Source organism: Sitophilus oryzae, unplaced genomic scaffold, assembly GCF_002938485.1.
Source record: "Sitophilus oryzae breed Bouriz unplaced genomic scaffold, Soryzae_2.0 scaffold_1396_pilon_pilon, whole genome shotgun sequence".
Lineage (NCBI taxonomy): Eukaryota > Metazoa > Arthropoda > Insecta > Coleoptera > Curculionidae > Sitophilus > Sitophilus oryzae.
Window position 1 is genome coordinate 13,687,845 of NW_022146055.1, and position 22,582 is coordinate 13,710,426.

The 22,582-nt window shown below is 30.2% G+C and overlaps 1 protein-coding gene across 2 annotated transcripts in view; it reads right to left on the bottom strand.

The window, feature by feature from the left end:
- LOC115876067 (UNC93-like protein) overlaps positions 1-22,582 on the bottom strand; it is a 183,619-nt gene that overhangs the window by 11,667 nt on the left and 149,370 nt on the right. The window contains exons 3-9 of one of the 2 annotated variants that reach the window (XM_030891750.1): positions 14,423-14,598; positions 13,462-13,624; positions 12,013-12,291; positions 8,852-9,075; positions 5,289-5,411; positions 3,757-4,062; positions 1,456-1,605 (exon numbers count right to left, since the gene is read on the bottom strand). In XM_030891750.1, coding sequence (XP_030747610.1) covers positions 1,456-1,605; positions 3,757-4,062; positions 5,289-5,411; positions 8,852-9,075; positions 12,013-12,291; positions 13,462-13,624; positions 14,423-14,598 — 1,421 coding nt within the window. The remainder of the gene's footprint in view (positions 1-1,455; positions 1,606-3,756; positions 4,063-5,288; positions 5,412-8,851; positions 9,076-12,012; positions 12,292-13,461; positions 13,625-14,422; positions 14,599-22,582) is intronic. The other variant, XM_030891751.1, reaches the window with a different exon arrangement.

The window sequence follows — 22,582 nt, forward strand, 5'->3', positions numbered from 1 at the left end:
ATAATTAATTTTAACTAATACCAGCAATTGTAACTAATTATTAAGCTACTTGTTAAAGAATAAATAAACTTGTTAAGTAATAAATAGTTTGTTTGTCATGGCAGCTATGATTTTATAGGAGTAATTGTATTAAAAATATGGGTAAAATAGAAAAAATTAGGAATAAATCGCAAGACTTCTTAAAATAGGTATATGACATACTTAATAAAAGTTGAAGAGTTTTGTAAAATCTATCAGAAAAAATGATAATATATAGGGTGACCCATTTAAAAAATTTGAGATTTTTTAATTTTAAGTAGTTGAAATTCATAAATATATTTTGAACACCCTGTATCATTTAACTAAAATATCTTTATATATATCTTTTTGTTCATCTCTATAAAACTCTTCTACCAAATTTTGGTACTGCAACTTCAGGAACAATGGCACCACTGACAATTTTTACCACACTACAATTTAACATTTGTTTAAACAAATTAAAATATTACAAAAACTATTAATTTTAGGTATATAACATTATATATAAAAAAAGTTATGGAATTTTACGCAGAATCTAAAAATTAAAAAAATAGGGTGTTGCATTTAAAAAAACATATGTTATATCCGCCACACTTTTTTGACGCACCTTGTATACTCTATAATAATTTTAAAATGTGTATCTTAACCTTCTCTACAACCTTTATATTTAAACATTTTTTGTAAACCTCGAAACAAATGAGATAATGGACTTTACTCTATCGTTGACTCACCCTGTACATGCTAAAAAATCTACAATCATCTGCCTTTGAATATCAAGTCGCTTTCGTTCTTTCCCGTATTTCGCAAAGTTCTGAAATCATAATTACTGGAGAGAGCCCTATATGCGGTAAACAACTTTTTTGTTGATGTTTAATCAAGAACAATTTTGAATTTTAAAATTTTGATCATCTCACACACTGGTTAAAAGTCTAGTATTTAATATTTTATGAGTCTTAAATGATTATATTTATTTACAATTTTCCTATTGTAAAATTTTATTGAGACGCCTTTTTTTGTGTTCTGCAATGTCCATGTATTAATGTAGGAATTTTAATGACGTAATTTTTTTGGAATTGTATGATTTGTATCGTATGATATTTTTTTATTATTTGTATATTTTTTGTGCTTTTGTTTTCTAAATGCTTTGTCGATGAAGCTATTTTGGCTTTTTGTGCAATAAAACGTTATATAGTAGTCAAACTAAGAACAAAACTAAGAGAGTTTTGCAATAAACTAGATTTTTGTTACTGTTTTTATATTTAGAGCTTATTAGAAAACAATTTTCATTTTTATTTTAAGTTCTATACAAAATAATACTTTACAAATGGCTGATGCAAAAATAATATACGCGAGTACACTTCTGTAAACAGGTAGTTACAGAAAAAAATTAAAACTACCATCCAAAACAATGTATGTATTAAATAATAATTATCTCACCTTGCTAAAGTCTGAGTATATAAAGGCTTGCTCGAGGCCAATAAAGACAGCTAACGGCGCTGCCATTTGCAGTCTTGGATCTCTAAAACTTTCTCTAACTGCTCTCAGGGAAGCCATTCCAACTCCTCGTTCTAGAGGATCTTGGTATGTCTAGAAACGAAATATAGAATTATATATTTAAAAACTGCACCACACTGACCTAAAAACTATTACTTTAGTTTGGATTGTAACTAAATAAATAAATATATTTTTGTAAAGTGGAACAAATCAATATTTGTCATTTATTTATAACATTTGTTTTTAATTAGTAGGTACTCTATAAAGATTGTTGATTAAGCACCATTACAATAGTTTAAATTAGAAGTTATTGTATTTATAAAGTGTGAATCAGAAATAGTAAAATTATGTGAAATTCAAGATTTATGTACAGTTATACACCGTTTTACGCTACCCCGATTTACGCTAATTACGCGAGAAACTGGTTATATTTGCGAGAGGGTATTCTACAGCCAACCCGGCGTATATCCTTATCTAGTCTGTTTACACAAAAACCACAATATATGCTTTAAAAAGAGTAAAAAGGACATGTTTATTTTTTTACTAAAGGCACCTCTCGTTATGTCACATTTAAAAAATAATTGATTATTTTAATTTATATAAATATTATTAATAATTAATATAATGTATAACCAAATGTATTCTGAGAAATAAAATATTCAATGGTCTGTTGCTTCTTTGGAAAAGTACGTAATCTATAATGATGACATACGTATTTCAACCCCGTTATACGCGATTTCCACTTTACGCCACTTTCTATAGAACTCATCTACCGCGTAAAACGGGGCATTACTGTAGTCTCAAAAATATATATGTAATTGAGTGAATGTCAAAGAATAATAATTTTCTATAATATAATTATTATTTTTGAGATATTTATGTACCGCGTGTCCTTTCAAGAAATAGGTATAATTTTTAGTAAAAATTTTGTGTTTAAAGTTCTCTTTTAAGTAACAATATACACGGTGTCCCTGGCTGAGCGTGCATTAGAAATTTCTAGAGAACTACAATATCTAGATCGGAGATTTTTTGCACATCATTGTTTCACAACGATCGATTAAAAATATTTTCAATATGGCGGCACTTCAGAAAATACCTGAAGTTGACAGCAACTTTCTTATTTTAAAAGGGTGCCCCCATTTTTTATTACATACTTAAATTCTCTGTAAAATTTTATGATTTTTGATATTAAACACTCTATATCTAACATTAACCGTTTTTGAGAATTTTTTTTTAATTTCTGGACGAAAAAAACTGCCTGTCAAAAATATGTGTATAGTCTAAACGTCAAATTTAGTAATTACCACAGCCACGGTGCCATAAAGGGAAGACATGTGGCAATCTATTTCAAAAATTAAATTGTTTGAACGTCATATAATAATGGCCGCAGCTACCACGGAATTGAGCCATTAAAAATTATCATAAATCATTTTTTTCAAATGGAAACACACTTTTTTTATTTCACTAGTGAAAAGGCTTTTAAATTCGTTACTTTTTGATTACACATGTCCCTATACCTAAAATAAATCGTTTTTGAGTTATTTAAGATTTAGTTTTAAAGCATATATTTTTTCTTGGTTTTAACCAGTAACCTATGACTTTAAACGTCAAGTGATGTAAAACAATAGATTTGGTCATGTCATATTGTGACACTTTGTTGAAAAAGCATTATGTTTGGTTTTTTCATCATTCCCAAGCCAACTTTGCGCTGTTTTATACAAATTTTTTTGACAGGTAGTTTTTTTCGTCCAAAAATTTTTAATATTTTTTTTCTCAAAAACGGTTAATGTATAAAGGTGTTAAGGTTTAAGGTATAGAGTGTTTAACATCAATATCCATTGAATTTTACAGAGAATTTAAGTAAGTAATAAAAAATGGGGCACACATTTAAAAAAATAAGAAAATTGCCAACTTCCGATATTTCCGGAAGTGCCGCCATATTGAAAATATTTTTAATGGATAGATTTCGTTGTAAAACAATGACGTGTAAAAAATCCCCGACCTAGATATTGTGGTTCTCTAGAAACTTCTAATTCACGCTCAGCTGGGGACACGCTGTATATTTTCATTCTCGCTACAAACTTTGCCATTTTAATATCTAATTATTTTAAGCTCATTCTTTCAGGGCATGAATTTAATTTAATTAATGTCCGATTAAAACGAGTAATGTTTTTAATTAGCCCTACTAAGAGATAAATCTAAAATATAAAATAAAAATGCTTTCTTCTAAGTATATTAACCTACCAAAATTTTGATTTTGTCCAATCCAAAGGCAGCAAGTAAAAAAGCTATCCCGCAGGCGCCAGCGAAAGTTGCTACCAGCACTTCGGCGGAGTTAATCGGCAGTACTCTAAAACCTGATTGTAAAGATGAGTTACCCAGGAGAAAAATAGGACAGGCCTGAGCTCCACAGAGCCTGCCATCTTCGCTTTTATCAAATATGTCATCTAGGAAAGAATTGTAGTCATAAGGGCTCGAAGAAGAGACTATGATTGTTTGACTTTGATTGAAACAAGAGAGGGGTGTATCAGTTCCATTGACTATGCAGTCCTAAAAATATGAAAAAAATGAATGATAAAATAAATTTAAAAAGAAATATTTTGTGCAGGGTGTTTGTTCCACATTATACATGGTGGTCCGAACTGTATTCCGGAAACTTCGGCAGCATATTCTGCAGATAAAAATATGTAAAAAAGTTCCTATAAATGTATGTCCTAAAATGCTTAGTTTGGTAGATACAGGGTGTAGAAATTTCATTTTTATTTCGATTCTTTCTAAATAATTTGTGAAGGAACGTATATATTTAGATGAAAATTGGTTAAAATGTTTTTGTGCCAAAAGTTCAGCAGAAACTGTTTTATCAGCATTTCTTCGCCAAAAAATTATGATTAATTTAAAAAAAATAAAATTTCGCGAATTTATTATTTCAGTCAAATAACTACTGTCTACTCAATGTGTTAATTTTTTGTCAATAATGACATGTATTGACTATTTCCATTTTAAATATCTTGAGAACGGTTATTCGTAGCGATTTTTACCAAGAGATATTTTTTACGTTAAAAGTCACGGAAATGTATATTTTTTTACTCAGTACTTTTATACATGTACGGACAAAAAGTTATTACTCTTCAAAACATTTAAAATACATTTAGGTAGCGCCCCCTACAAATAGGAATCATATTGACATCAAAATCAAATGTCTCATGTCAAAAAACTCCCAGACACCAATTTTTATTCAAATATTGAAGTTACTTCAGCAATTATTTGGAAAAAATCGAAATAAAAATGAAAATTCTACGCCCTGTATCTCCGAAACTAAGCATTTTAAGGCATACATTTATACGAACTTTTTTACTTATTTTTATCTGCAGAATATACTGCCGAAGTTTCCGAAATACAGTTCGGACCACCCTGTATAATCCGAAGATGCTATAAACAAAATTTTCATAACCCTTTTCGTTTCTGAGCTACAGGAACTTTTCGAAAATTTTTCAATTTGGGAAGCACCCCGTATCTCTGTTAATGTGAAAGGTACCGAGAAGGTGAAAACTGCTTTTTGTAAAAGTTTTTACGTAGGATACAGTGGCGTAGTCTGATTTTCTTCAAAAAATGCTGATGTTTGACGAAAAAGTCGGACGGTTTGTACAAACCGCATCGTCCGATCTTCACTAATAACAGAAATACCGTATGATTTAAACCAGAATGGGGCACCCCGTAACATTAACTATACCCATACTAAAAATATATGTGTGACTTTATATATATCTGTGACTTACGTTTGTAATTATTGTACCATTTTCCGATTCTATTGTAGGAACATGAAAACCCAGATTTATTGTAAAATGTATAACTAGGAATGACATTACTGATCCTAGTATAAGACCAAAATCATTTGCACCCTAAAAATAATATTTAGCGCTTTAGTACTAAATAAATTATTGGAATGATACACAGGGTGAGTCTTACGTAAAGGCAAATATTTTAAGGGCTGGTAGATCTCGATAAAACAAACATAGAAAATGTCTATACCTATGTGGCGGATTCATCTCTCCAAAAAAATCCTATATATTTCGCCACTGCAAAAAAATCTACAAAATAAAATAGTTATGTTTTGTTAAAACACTTCTGCGTTAATAAATAAACGGAAACTACTTGTCAGAAGTTAGGTTTACAGATACTATACAAATTTGCCTAATGAACAAAAAAATGCTTAACATTTCGGACAGTTTATCTCTTTCCATCGGCGGAAGCAAAAAAAATACAAAGAATAAAGAAAAAACTATTTAAAATATTTAAATTCAACTATTCGAGAACACTTTAGTATTTTAAAACAGATTCGTCTACAAAAACCGTTGACGTTCTGTTAAAATGACATTATATTAAGTTAAACTTCAAAATTAACAATTACTGCCTGATAACAATTCCTTAATAAGGTAAAACCAAAAAACCCCAAACTTTCTGTATGATTAATTTTAATTTTTACGTATGTTATATTTATTTATGTTATGTTCTTTAAAATCAATGAAGTGATTGCCATACATTACTAACATCTACAGATGCATGAGCAATGCATTTATTTTTATTAGATTGTATTAAAAAAGCCTCTTATATTTTTCTTTTAGAGGCTATCGCTAATTTCATTATAATTTTGGCGTTATTAAAATTTATTCTGTGCCCTGTGTCTCATGAATGCTGACAAATCTTAGATTTATGAAAATCTCCCTTTCTTAAATAACCTTTATGTTCTTTAACAAAAATAACTTTTTTTATTTTTGGATTAACGCAGTAATGTTTACAAAAAATAAATAAAAAAATAAAATAAATGCCTTTATTGTAAAAAATTTTTTCAATTTGTAGACAAAGGTAAACTAACAAACAAAGTAAAAAAACAAGGTACACAAACAAACAAACAAACAAAAGATAATACAAAACATTATACAAATAATATTGTCAGTCTTATTGTTAAAATAAACATTTATAAATGTTTACAATGTCAAAAAACAAAAAAATAAAAATAATATTCAAAAATATTTAGCTAGTTTATAGTAAAATATCAATGACCTCTAAATAAATTCATTTCGATGTCATTAGTAAATATAACAATAGCAAACATTAGACCAGTGTTTACAAGATCAAATTCGATTTTCAAAATATAATTCATTTACGGCGTAGAAAGCCCTTGTCTAGTAAATAAGAGTTCAATGCTTTGCGAAATGAAAAGAAATTATGTTATGGATTTGATTTCAAATGGTAGGTGATTGTGCATTTTTTTCGAGTTGTATAATATTGAACTTTTAACTAACTCTGAGCGTGGGGTAGGTAGATAAAGATCTTGCTCCGCGTTCCTGAGTGGATAAGTGTGAGATGGCCTTTCTTGAGAAGCTGATACATGTTTACGTATTAGGCAAACGGATTCAAATATAAATAAGGAAGAAAGAGTCAATATTATTAATTCTTTAAAACAGTCCCGGCAATGAGCTCTGCTGAAAAAAATTATGTTTTGCTTAAATGGGTCTTTTCCGGATTATTATTCTTGTTTATTTTATCTACTACTTATGTTGACACAATATTAAGAAATTATGTTTATCAATTAAAAAATAAAAAAATAATAAAATTTGTTTTTCAAAAATTCCAAGTTTTCAATTATTTTTCGCGCAAGAAACCTACATGTTTCTGGGCTTGCAATATATCTACTACCTCAAAAATATTTGCACTTATACAGAGGGAGTCTTAAATAGGTGCAAATATTTTCAGGGCTGGTAGATCTCAATAAAAGGAACATATTTTCCCTTTTCTCATGTTTTAAATAAGTCCAAAATAACCGAGTTACTTTGAAATTTTCAAAGTAATATTTTTTTTGCCTAACTTTTGAGAACCACTCGATCTTTTCTGGGTTTTATTTCTTGTAAATTTAATCTATTACGTATGTTGCCATATTATCAAGAAATTATGTTTTTTAACTAAAAACTAAAAAAAATGCATTTTTTTCCGCGATAAAACAATCATAATCGTGTTTCTGGAGTGGACATATACTACCCCTAAAAAGATTTGCACTTATTTGCACACAAGACTCACCCTGCAATTAAGTTAAATTGAGAATATGACGAATAAGGCATTTTAAGAATAATTTATATAAATTCAATCTAGATCAATTCCAAAAAATGCATTTTGTTATTAATATATATTCGGTACATAGAAGTTTTTAATATTTTTATATAACCATAAAAAATCCTTTTAATTAATATACACACAACCAAACTTATATGGAATCACTCTTTATTTCTGACTAAACTTTTTGCAGAGGAAAAAAATTGGTACAGAGGAAAAAAATTGGTATACAACATTAAGATAAGGTTTTTTGTTGTAAATAAACATGATAATAAAGGATAAAGAAGTGCTGCGATTTATTTTCTTTTGAATTTTGTGTTCAGTAGTAAAATCACGATTGTCCGGTAATTTTCATTCGATCCAAAAAAATAAAAAAATGACTTATGTTGGATTAACAGATGTACAGAGGGGAAGAATTAATGCTCTCACCGAACAAGGAATGCTTCAAAGAGACGTCGCAGAAATAGTAGGCGTTACCCAGGGTGTTGTATCGAAAACATATGTAAGGTACTTGCAATTAGAAATTCTCAAGAACAGGCCAAGAGTCGTCAAAGAGTCATAACTGAACAACAAGACCGATTTGTGTGCCAAATTGCTAGAAGAAATCTTAATGTTTCTCATCCAGAGCTACAAAAACAACTTCTGGCAGCTACAGGTGTGAACGTTTCCATTGAAACCATAAGAAAAAGACTTCGTGATCGAGAATTGTACAGTAAGAGGGAGTTACGGGTCCCACAGTAATCTAGGCAAAATAAAACTGACCGGCTAAATTGGTACGTTCAACATCAAATCTGGACAATTGAGAATTGGAAAAATGTTCTTTTTTCGGATGAGACCAGAATTGGCCTAAGACCCTCGAATTCGGGTTCTCAGAGCTCCAGGAAGACAAGCGAGACTCTAGGCTGCCAAATCTGTACCAAAATATAAAGGAGAAACTGTAATGTTCTGGAGAGGTATTATGCTGGGAGCAAAAACTCCATTGTTACCACTTCAACAAACTTTAACTGGTCGGAGGTATGTTGATTTAGTGCTAGAACCAATCGTTAGGCTTTGGAGACCTGCAATTGGGGATAATTAAAATAAAAGCCTTTGGTAAGGACTGAGTTTTATTGTTAAAACACAATTTTTTTTCTTACGTCTCAAAAGTTATGAAAAATATCCATGAAAGTTTGGTTGTGTGTAGTTTATATTCTAAAGCATATTATCAGAAAAATTGTATTTATTTTTATACCTGAAATGCCCTTGCCACTCTTCTAATAACACAGGTTCTTCTTGCAAACCTTCCATCATCATCCTCTTCGTGAAACAGTCCAGTTATTTTCTGGGACAAAATCATGAGAAACGAAATATGAGCACTCGACAATAATCCAAAAATGATTCCCAGCACAAAGCTTATTGGTATTGTCGTATACAGCACAGGATAAAGATGTGCAACAAAGAAACCTACCATACCAGCTGGAAGCAACATTTTACTTACATTATCTGGGTACATTCAATGATAACTAATAATAAATAATTACAAATATATGCGAAAAGATCTACACAACATTGTACAAAAATCTAAACAGTTATTAAAATACTGAGTAGCCTAAATACCCATAAAATAGTCCTGTTTATAAGACGAAACATCGACTATACAGGGTGGCGCCTCTCATACGCCGCGGAGGCTTCAAGGAGAACGACAGTTTGTATTGAAATGAAATTTTGTGAGCATATGTAGGTTAACTGAGAGCACTTTTTAAAAATATAGAGAGGTCTACAGAATGTCCCCAAAAAAAGTTACATATCAAAGTTGTGTTTTTTGCGGTTTTTTGTAATGGAACACTCTATATATTAATTTATTTTCGGATTCTGGGAGAAAAATAAAGGTGAGTTTTATAAGAGAAGTACGAGGGGTGTCTCACTATTGGAATTACATGTACATTTTCTTGGCAGTCGCTGGCAGTCATTGGCAGTCTTACGGCAGTCGCCTATAATAATTACATGGCAGTCATAGGCAGTCTTCTTCGCAGGCATTGGCAGTCGCTTGGCGGTAGAGTGATATTTTAGCAGTACATGTACATTTTCTGCCCAAGTGAGATAACCCTCGGAGAAGTATATGACTAAAATGTAAGGTTTTTGACATATTTAACATTTTCTAGAAATAAAGAACAATTTTTAAATTACAATAAAAGCTACCTAAATTGGAATTTACCAGGTGTAGCCTAATATGTTGTTAAATTAACTATTGTATTTTAAATCAAATGAAAACTTCATCCAAAAAGTTATACAGGGTGAGGCAAAATTAATATTGAACATTGGTCACCTTTAAAAGCATGTTACTCTCTTATTTTAAACGGAACACCCAGTATATTATTCCGATATTCAATGGAGAATTCATGTCTCTTCAAAATACTATTAAGGTTGCCTACCCCTCAAACAAAGATTTTCCTAGATATTTTCATTTACATGCTTATTTGATCTGAGTAGAACTTTATTATTTGATAAAATATATCCGATTCTGCTTTGTTTCGTAGCTACAGGGTGTTAAAGTCTTAATATTATTTTTTATTTATTATAATTTTCTTCCGAGTACTTTTAGCGTTTCGAATGAAATTTTGATGGTAAAAGTAACTATAAATGCGACATATTTTAAAGCTAAAAAAGTATCGACATATTCACCAGGGACGTGCATATGGGTTATCACTGGAATATTTTTCTAAAAAAAGCATGTACGCCACTGACTTTTGTTCTCTTGTTAGCAAAATAGTGTAAGCAGTTTAATGCCGATTAAAAGTTGTCTCTTGATATTTTGTGGATTTCGGCCTCCTTGATGAGATAAACGCAATTTTATTAATTTGCCTTGTTCCAAGTCTAATAGCAACCTTTAAAAAAATTAATATTCATTAACTTGCGAAAGTTTTAAATAAGTAATTGATTCCTCATCAAAAAAATATGAAAAAAAGTTCCTATAAACATGGATATGGAAATGCATAGTTTTAGAGTTACAGGATGTTAAAACATTTTAAAATTAGGTTTTCTGTAATTATCTTAAATATCATTACTTTTTTATTTGAAATTGCTGTATGTTAGACTAATGGTAATAATAACTAATAGTTATAATATTTAATAATAAATTAGGTATAATATATAATTTATTAATTTTATTTTAATTTTAATTTTAATAATAATAGTGATTAATAAAATTGCGTTTATCTCATCAAGGAGGATTGGACAAAATATCAAGAAATAACTTTTAATTGGCATTAAACGGCCTACATAATTTTGATATCAAAAGAAAAAGAGTCAGTGGCGCACATGATGAATTTATTGAAACTTTTTCCACCAAAATTTCATTCAAATCACTAAACGTACTTGAAAGAAAATCATAATAAATCGAAGGATTATTAAGACTTTAACACCCTGTAGCTACGAAACAAAGCAGAATCGGACCTATGTTGATATGAAAAATAAGTCTTATTTTTACGTGAGGAATATCCCAACGAGGGATGGCACAAGTTTTTTTAAACACCCTGTATACACTCAGATGCAAAAAAAAATGCAATGGAACAAGTTTTATATTTTTTAGTGTTATATTTTTTTTTAGTTTTAGCCCTATTTTAATGATTTTTTTAGCAAACTGTATATAAATCTATCCATTTTAATGCATAAACTGTGTTTTTATAAACTGTAGTATTGCTATTATTATACAGGATTATCATTATACAGGTTATTTTTAAAAAAATACTATAAAAATAGGCAAAAAACGAGAATTACTCACAACGATTCAACAACAACACGATATTATACAAAATAATGACTGACACTAGGATAATTGTCAAATAAGAAAGGACAACATTGCTGAACATGGCAGAATGTGACCAACATAGCGATAATAAAATTCGGTTTAAACTAATTTTTGCAGCTTTAATCTAAATTAAATGTCTGTTGCAATCACTTGCTCTGTAAAGAAAAATGAAGAGCTGCTCGGTATCTTAAATTATACAACAAATTTAAACATTTCTGCCAAAATTTCATTTAGTCAGGTTTATAGACTTTAGTGTCAATGTCGATATGATTGACGACGTGCATGTTTTGATGAAAATGTTTTGCGATTATACATATGTATTAATTTTTACAAAAGGCTGATTTGTTAAAAAGCAATAAAATTACAAAAAAAGAAAGAATTCGTTTCCTCATGTTATTTAAATGGGAAACAGAAAATCAGGATGATGCATCTCTTAAGATTAATATTAAAAGCTCAAACTTAACCAGAATTTTTATTCATCATCCTGAACGATATTTTCACGGTAATTAAAAAGAAAAAAAATATATTTTTTTGGTGCACCGTAACTCATATGCTTAAAAATTTGATATTTAATTTAATTTTATAATAATAAAATTGTTACTTACCATAACAAAGTGCACATACAATGGTAAATCCAATCATCCTTACAACACATGGAGCTAGCAACGAAAACAGTGCTGCTACCAAAAAAGTTTCAGAACTTAGTAGAGACCCTGTATTAAACTGAAAACCGACATTGGTTAGAGATTGTACCCACACTGATACACTACTTTGGAGTGCAAGGAATGGTAAAAAAGCTGCAGTGGACAGCAGATGGCATATGCACATAATAAATAAATTAGCTAACAGAGCCTTTCTACTATACACGATTCCAGATGTGCGACCTGAAACAAAAATTTAGATATTAGATTTTAACGTGTGTGCTTTTCATTTTGATAAAAAATGCCGATACAAGATATTCTAATTTGTTGTCTTTTTTTAAATGATATTTCTAAAAAAAAATCAGAACACACGCCAAAAGCTAGAACCCGACTTTTATTTGAAGAATTTTTTATAAAAAATATTACATAAACAAAGTAACAATACTAATTTTAAATGTTATTTTTTTATACGTGTGTATATTTTCAATCGTGAAGATACTAATAAATATCATCACTATTAAAATAATCTACTTTTATTTTAATTCTAGAATTAATAATGCAGTACAAAGTTTTATTATTGCTATAGGCGTGGTGCATTCTCCGCCGGTGCTGCCACCACCGGAGAACTCGTAAATAACGAATACATACAAATATACGGATTTAAATGGCGAGTAAAAGAAAAAATTAGTATATAATTATTCTAAAAGTGTTAGATAATGTAATTTGTGGAAATTCTAAACAAAAAAATGAGGTAAATACTTTGATATCTTCCGAAGGTCTAACTTGGAATATAATAGATTATTCCAGTTAAATTTTTTTAAACGAGTTCAATTACGGTAGCGAGCATAGTTTTATCACCGGTTTTGCTAGTGGGTCAGAATTGGAGCTATTTCGGCTATAACGAAATTTTTTAAAGAAACATAATTATAATTTTAGAAGATGCTCGTAAAACATTTAATTATTAGTCGATTAAAAAAGTATATCATTAATATTGCAAATTATATTTCATCCTCTTATAGTATATGTCTATTTAATTTTTTCTATTTAATGTTGTTTCGGGAGAGTTGAATATCCGGGAAAGTTGAGTTATTGAATGTTATTACACCCAGCAACGCCTTAATTATGCTCTCCTTGTTGAGCGAAATCAACTGGAATGCACCAAGCCTATAGCATACAGTTGTTTTCATGTAAAACAAGATTGTACCTTAAAATCTGTGCTACGGGATAATTACAAAATTGTGAAGAATTTTGTGGATAATAATCGCACAATATATATTTAATTTCTAAAATTTTCATATTGGAAAATATACATAGTATTGTTTTATACATTATGCTATGACCTAAAATTATTTCACTCAGTAAGTTCATTTAAAGTAGATGTAGATGGACATTAAGCAATATTAACTTGCGTACCTCCGGAATTACTATGGGGACCACCTCGAACAACTGCCAGAAGCCTCCGTACAGAAGTGGCTCCAATGGAGCTAGCCATCGAGTCGATTCTCCTCATTGGGCCGCTCTGCATATTAATATTAAAACGAGATCGTGCTGATATGGGCGAATATGCGGCCATATGCTAAAAATATAGTTAATATTAAATGCATTTCAATTATTCTTATTACATATCTGCATGGTTATAACATATAAAGGCTGTTTCAAAAAGCATGTGCCATCTCTCGTGGGGAGATTCCTAAGTAAAAATAACATTTATTTTTCATATCTGGGTCCAATTCTGCTTTGTTTCGCAGCTACAGGGTGTTAAAGTCTTAATAATCCTTCAATTTATTATAATTTTCTTCCAAGTAATTTTAGTGATTCGAGTGAAATTCTGAGGGTATAAGTTCCTGCCACACATTTTAATGCTAAAAAAGAGGGACGTGTATATGGGTTATCTATCACTTTACTGTTTTTCGAAAAAAAAAAGCATGTGCGCCAGTGACTTTTTCTCTTTTGATATGAAAATTGTGTAGGCCGTTTAATGCCAATTAAAAGTTATCTCTTAGTATTTTGTCGAATTCGGCCACCTTGATGAGATAAACGAAATTTTATTAATCGCAATTAATAAAATTAAAATAATAAATAATAATTAATAAATTATATATCTTTTTATATCATTAATATAATTATTATATATTATATTAATATATAATAATTATATTATCTTAAAATTAATAAATTATACATCTCCCACGGGAGATGGCACATGTTTCTTGAAACGCCCTGTAAAAATCTGTTAATTTACAATATTTATATTTTTCTAATATTAACATTTTTTCGAAATTTTAATATAGTATAATGCAAATGCAGAGTAAAAGTATTATTAATACTGATATTTTGCAGTTATTATTGTGGAAAATAAAATATAACGTCGTACCTCCATCATGAGATCATCTTGGACTACCTTATAAGAATCATGTGGATTACTTCTAACTTTAGTAATTTTGGTGTGTTCTGAGTATCGGTGCAGTATTTTAGACCGTTCTTCGCCAGATAGGGATGTATTGCACCCACCGCACAAATGTCCAAGTGCCGGACCTGGTTTATAACCACCTAAATAGCCCATAAGAGAAATAAGACACTATATACATATTGAATATATTCTAAGATAGAATTGTCATCATTTTCGGATTAAATTCAACTATTATATCCTATAATAATTTTTTTATTTGTCATTATATATATACTACATATACAGGGTGCTACAAATTCGAGGTACGAGCATTGGTATCTCAGTAACCTTAGTAGATACGAATATGGTTAAATTGGGGCAAAGTTGCGCTTTCGAATGTTCACCAAGATGCTATCAAAAAAGTTTTAAAAATTTCAATGATTGCTGAGTTTTTAAAAAAAAACGGATTTTTTTGAAAATCAATTTTATTTTTTCCTGTCGTTATTTTTTAGAAAATCAAAAAACTAATAGCATATTCTCATAGCCACTTTATTAGTGCTATCTGAGTTTTATATTTTCAAATTAGCTGATAATTTGTGAGATACACTTAATTAGAGTCGAACTTAATTTTTTTAAATACGGACCTGCATTTTTTATTTCAGGTTTTGAAAAAAATTGGTCTCCTGAGTACAGGGTGGCTCAAATTCGACGTTCATCATTGGAATTTCGGAAACCGTAAGAGATACAGGATCGTTTAAATGGAGGCAAAGTTGTGCAATTTGATGCTCAATAAAATGCCGTATTGCATTTTTATTTTTATTTTTTTTTGCATAAAATACTCTGGTGATGGAAGTTTCTGTACGAAACGTCGGCAAATATCAAAGTGACTATATATAGTGTTTTAAGAGTGATGAAAGGATTTAATTAAACTGAAAAAAAAGCAGGTCCGTATTTAAAAAAATTAAGTTGATTATGGTCGCCAGAAGCCGAAACATCAGAGTCAATATTTAATCACACAGAGTTATAGAGCAGAAGAAGTGGCCATGAAAATGTGTATTGTATCTTAACAAATAAAGCCAGGAAACAATAGAAAACAAAATTGAAAATTCCGTTTTTTTTTCGAATATATTCGGAAGTATTCGGAATTTTTCAAAATGCAATACGGCATTTTATTGAGCAACAAATTGCGCCACTTTGCCTCCATTTAATCGATCCTGTATCTCTTACGGTTTCCGAAATCCCAATGATGAGCGTCGAATTCGAGCCACCCTGTACAATGATATGCCACACTTTATATTTTTTTTTGTTTCGGACATTTGAACACAATTTATTTAAACTAATTTCAATTCCGGCTCTGTTTTGTTAAATATTTTTAATCTATTCATCATTACAATATTGATAAACCTTTAAACTTAACAATGATGTGGCGTAAAACATTGGATACAGAAAATCAATGCAATAAAAAATAAAAAATCTGATCATCTGTAAAAGTGAAATCAATATTTTTCAACATTAACAATAAAGAGTACAAAATGCATTTGGAAGTTTAAGAAAAAGATATGTTCAAAGAGCTATAAACAAAATTGAACGAATAATAAATTTGTGCAATAGGAAGGATGGTAACCCTTGAAACATGTAGAGCATTAGAAACTAGTTTGTAGAAGTTGATTTATTTATAATAACTACGATTAATATTATGCATATTATGAGTATTAGACCGTACACTGAAATTTCAAATTTACAGTAAAAAAAGTTAAAAATATGTAATACTAAATTAATGATCTGGATATTATTTATTTGAATCTGGGTTAATTGGCTCGATTTTCCTTATTCAATGTTAATTAGCGCTGATCAGATTAAATAATTTAAAAAACCAGAGTCGGACTTGAAATTAGTTTAAATAAATAGTTTTGTTCTCGGTTTTGTTGTTGTTAAGGTACACAAAACAAAGTATAGAGTGTGGCATATCATTGTACTCAGGAGACCGAGTTCTTTCAAAATCTGAAATATAAAATGCAGGTCCGTATTTAAAAAAATTAAGTTGGCTTCTGTATCTCACAAATTATCAGCTAATTTGAAGATCTAAAAATACTACCAGATAGCCCTGATAAAGTGACTATGAGAAAGTGTAATTAGATTTTTGTTTTTGTAAAAAGGAAGGAAAAATAAAAAAATATTAATTTTTAATAAAATTATTAAATTAATATTATTATAATTTTCAAAAAAATCATTTTTTTTTTTCAAAAAACTCAGCAATCTTTGAAATGTTTAAAACTTTTTTGATGGAATCATGGTAAACATCCCAAGGCGGCAACCACAGATTAGGTATACTATATTATGTATACAGATAAAAATCTTGTCCCTAATTCGTGGTACGAAAATTGTTTTTTATGACGATGAGCAAATGAGTAAAATTTTCTGTGCGCAAAAATAAACTCACGTTTAAAAATCGTAGGTAATAAGGCCGTAGGTAATAGGCCGCGCCCCGCGCCCCGTCTTTTAGGGGGCCTCCGAATCTTAATAAGTAATTTTTTATTCAACTGGTAAACAGGGCCAATATGTGTTTAGTAGTTATAAAGCAGTTTGTAGGTGAAGTATGCAAACCATACGTATACGCCAACTATAAACAGTATAAATGGAAGCAGATATTTACTTAATTATCAATTATCAGGCCCCAGGAATTGTCAATGGCATTTTCTATTTAGAAAATTAAATCAAGTCAATCATTTTCTTTGTTTAAAATATCGAATAATTATTATTTTTTATATATTTTGAGACTGAATTTATTTATTTTAGCTTTTAAGTTGTTTTTCAATTGTTTCATTATTTATTTTTACTGAATAAACATTTTAAATTACAATCATTGCACAGCATATAACTTGTATTCTAGCTTCATTACTGATGATGAGAAGTGAAGTCTTTAATATAACGGGGGTCACGGGCCTGAGACAGCGAAGGGGCCCCTCGGATCTTGGACGACTTACAAAATCACGATATTTTGTAGCGGTATTTCCCTGGAAGCATTTTTAAGAAAAGAATATTTAAATTTTTTGGACGAAAAAAACTACCTGTCAAAAAATTTGTACAGCCTAAAAGTCAAATTTAGGGATTATCACAGCCCCTGTGACATAAAGAAAATACATGTGGCTATCTATTTCAAAAATTAAATTGTTCAAATGTCATATAATAATGGCGGTAGATGTCATGGAATTGGGCGATTAAAAATTATCATAAATATTTTTTTTTCAAATGGAAACCCACTTTTTTTATTTCACTAGTGAAAAGGTTTTCTAATTCTTTACGTTTTAACTAGACATATTCCTATACCTAAAATAAATCGTTTTTAAGTTATTTAAGATTTAGTTTGAAGCCGTATATTTTCCTTGATTTTATCTAGCTTTCTTTGACATTAAGTGTCAAACAGTCAGACAATTTATTTCCATCTGTCAGAAAATGAATTATTTGAATTTCCTATATTATAACTACTGCTGCTTAAAAGTTTAAAAAGTGTATTTATATAAATATATCTTGTATTTTCATTCTTTAGTGATATCTAATAGTTGATATTTTAATAATATACCGTACGATCGAAAAAAAAACAGCGCAAAGTTAGCTTGGAGATGATGATCGATAATATACTGTCATAGGCTACTGGTTAAAATCAAGAAAAATATACGCTTTAAAGCTAAATCTTAAATAACTTAAAAACGATTTATTTTCGGTACAGGAACATGTATAGTCAAAAAGTAACAAGTTTTAAAAACGAAAGTAACGAAAGCCTTTTCACGAGTGAAATAAAAAAGTAGATTTCCATTTGAAAAAAAAATGATTTATGATAATTTTTTCATCGCTCAATTCCATGACAGGTGCGGCCATTATTATATGACATTCGGACAATTTAATTTTTGACATAGATAGCCACATGTCTTCTCTTTATGGTACAGTGGCTGTGGCAATCACTAAATTTGACGTTTAGGCTATATCCATAATTTTGACAGGCAGTTTTTTTCCTCCAAAAATTATAAATATTTTTTTTCTCAAAAACAGTAAACGTTAGGCATAGAGTGTGTAATATCAAACATAAAATTTTACAGACAATTTAAGTATGTAATAAAAAATGGGGTCACCCATTTAAAATAAGAAAGTTGCTCTCAACTTCCGGTACTTCCAAAAGTGCCGCCATATTGAAAATATCTTTAATCGATAGATCTCATTGTGAAACAATGATATGCAGCGCACAAAATCTCGTATCTAGATATTGTAGTTCTCTAGAAACTTGTAATGCAGGCTCAGCCTGGGACACCCTGTATAAATACTTAAATTTTGTCAACAATTATACAAACGTCATTCAATTTTTACAAATGTACATTAGAAGTATATAATTATCTAAACAGACCGGGGGCCACATTTAGCTTCGCCGCCCCGGGCCCCCGACAGGCTTAGTCCGCCACTGAGTTATACTATAAAAGAAACACAGCAGGCAAGTCCAGCACAAAAAAGGAAAGAACCAGGCAAGTCATTTTTTGAGTTCGTACGTTTGTCCGTTAAAATGGTATTTTATCTAATAAAAATATCTTTACCAAGTTCTAACAAATCTCTATTACTCTACTTTTCAAGTTTCTGTACTCTATTTTTGTAACATATTGAACATTAAATCGTGCTTTTCTCAGTTTGGACAAAAATTAACTCACCTGATTTTTCCCCTAACCCTCCAAATTTTTATTAATATTAACAACGGCGCGGTGAATTTTTTTATACATAGTTTATTCTAAAAGCCTTCTAAATATTTTAATATTTTATATCAAAACAGAACAAATATGCGAAACTTTGAATAGATTATTTACGTTATAACTCCAATAAATCAACTTTAACAGTATGAGTGAGATATTTATGGATGTAGAGCCGAGTCCAGTATTTCGAAACACATAATGTAAAAGTTAATTGCGGACGAATTGCATACAATGTTTTATTTCATACTGTTTGGATAAACTTATGGTTTCAATTAATTGAGTTTGTTTTGAATACTATTGTATTTACCGGTTCACTGGAAACATTTTCAGTGCTGATAAACTTCGAATTTGGTGCCAAATGTTTTGAGATACCCACGTAATGCAAACGTTCTAATTTTATTTACGCCAATATCGAGCGTTACAAGTCATTATGAAAGTCTCTTAATGGGATTTACGAGGAAAAAAAACTGGTAAAATAAAGTCGATAAGTACTAACATTCTTATTCCGAGAGACATCAAGAATGTATGAAAATTAATTTGCTTTGTTTAATCAATACAGGCAAAATCCAATAAAATGTATTACGGGAAATATTGAAACTAAAATAATTTCGGACTTCCACTGTCTTTATTATTGACTAGAATTTCTTATTTTCAAGTTAAAGATAAGTTTTATTGTGGTTTTATGCTCAAAATGATTGTTTACCTATGGGTTCCTCCCTCTCTCCAATGATAGCTAAATGTTTTTATATGGAATGGTTCGAGATCAATGCTATTAGTACCGCATGCGCAGTCAAACCCAAAATCTGGCTTCGATATGTTGAAGATATCTTTTTAATTTGGAATGGAACCGATAGACAGTTGGATTTCTCTCTCAATCATCTCAATTCACGAAGTAATTCAGTCAGATTCTCGATTGAAAAAGAGAAAAACTTTTGTCTACCGTTTTTGGATATTCTTGTCAGAAGAGGCATGGATCTATTAGTACTGGTGCATATAGCAACCAAACCCAACCAAACAAACCAAACGATTTTGAAGCAACCAAAAATAGTATAGTTAAAACATTATGTCATCGTGCAATCACTATATGCAGTGACCATGAAATTTTTGAATTCTGAACTAAGTAAAGGCGCACTCTCATGATTGTCGTTGCTAGTGATTCTTTTTTCTTTTTAAGTTCTTTTACTGTACACTGCAATACGATTTCTATGTTCTTTATGTTTGGCCATCCATATAAAGGGCTCATTTTCGTATAAATCCATAAATTCTAAAATAAAACATCATGTGAAGATTACACGGGAAAACCCAGTTTTGTCCATTTTAGTTGAGCCGAGAAAAATGCAATTTAATGTTTTTAAAGAAATATGTTATTTTCAGTTGAATAGTTAGAAAAATATATATTACTACCAATTCCGAATTATTAATATTGTGAATTATCGCCATATTCTGAAATACCGAAATAAAAATGTCAAAATGCAAAACAAAACAGGGGAAACCAGGAATGTCCAATTAAAGGTTGTATGAAACCTAAATCTAAACAATTATTTTTTTGTTGTAGGAAAAAAATTAATATTTAAGTAGGTTTTTACTACAATACATAAATTTATAACATAAAATACTAATGCAAGATGCATTCTTGTCGCCCATGCGTAAGTACATCTCTGGTTTTTGCTATTTACGCGTGGACTACTCTGGTTTTTCCTTTGTACGGCAAAATAACCAAGCTGTAATATGGGGACTAGGCGTATTATTGCTTTATTTTTTCTCGAATGACGTTAACATTAATTTGTGAATAAAGTTGTATCGCTATCTTAATTTCTATGAAAATGTGACATATCTGGTTTTTCCAGTGGAGTCTTCATTTGTCCACTCTATTTATTGCTGTGAGAACGATTTAGGTATGTCGCCAATATTGAAGTTATTAATGTAAATTTGATATTATAAAATCTATAATTGTTTTAACGTTTTAAATTGTCCTAAATTAACAGGAAAAACACTGCGATCCAGAAATAAACGGGACATACTCTATAACAGTACAATTATTTGCGCCTCGGCAAGTATAGACAAGGCTGGCCAAGTACACTTGGCAAGTGTACGAATAAAGCCAGGACCGCATTAGCCAACACCCGACGTAATGCCACGCGATGCCATGCTATCCCACGTGTTGTGACGTGGGAATGGGTGTACACATTAGGTAACACGTGTTAACACGCCTAAAATTTTTATTAGAGTTAAAAAAGTTGTCAGTAGAGATACGAAAATACTAGAAGTACACTGTAAAAAAAATGAGTGAAATTTCACTCAGATTACACTCAATACTTTCTCAATTTCTGTCCACACCCGATTGAGTGAAATTTCCACTCTACAGAACCGAGTGAATCTTCAATTCTCAGAGTGAAAAGCACTGAGTGTTTTCACTCAATCGAGATTAGACGAAAGACTCCTTTTTTACTCATTATTGTTTACCTTGAGTAGGATTTTGATCGATTTTGATAATTTATTCACTTAAAATGAGTGAACTCACTAAGTGTTGAGTTCAAGACACCTTTTATTGAGTGACTTTTACTCAAATTTGTGTTACACTTAACTCGATTAGTACTCATATCTGAGTATTAATTTCACTCAGTATTGAGAAATATATTCTAAATTATTTTTTTAAAAGCTATATGTAAGCTAACTTGTTATTTTATAACAGGTGGGCAGGTGCCTTTCAAAGGTAAGTTTCAGTTTAGGACATGGTCTCGAACATGTCCATTTCCTAAAATTCACTTTTGGGAGGCATCTGGTCACTTGTAATAAAATAACAAGTTAGCTTACATAGCTTTTAAAAAAATCATTTAGAATATTTCGTTTTTTTTAACAAACCAAATAAAAAACTGTAGAACCTTCAAAAATATTTTTATTTGTCATTTTTATTTGACAAAAAAACAAATAAAACCAAATATAACACTATTATTATAATATCAAAAACATTTTAAAAAGTTTTCAACTCTTTTTGGAAAAAATACAGGAACTTTTTAAGCTAGATGTCTAGAAAAGTTGCATCACATCGCAAAAATCCGCTTTATTAAGAGCATTCGTCAGCTCGGCTACCAACATTCTCGAATATTTCTAATTTCTAAACTAACTTTTAATAACGAAAATCCTCCGGAAAATCCAGATACTTTTCCTCCTGAAAATTAAAAAAAAATGTTATTCTGCCAAATGTTCCAGTTCCCAGTTCCAGATTGAGGGAAAGTACCTAGATTTTCGCTACGCTAATTAGTCCAGGAAACATCCGAGCATTGCGGCAATCAGTAGACGCAGTCGAATTTGAATATATGTTAGGCGGATTTCTGCGATGTGAAAAAAAATGTTCTTAACATAAAACATATTTAGGAGTTATGAGTTCGTATTCGCTTCACCACGCCACGCGGCC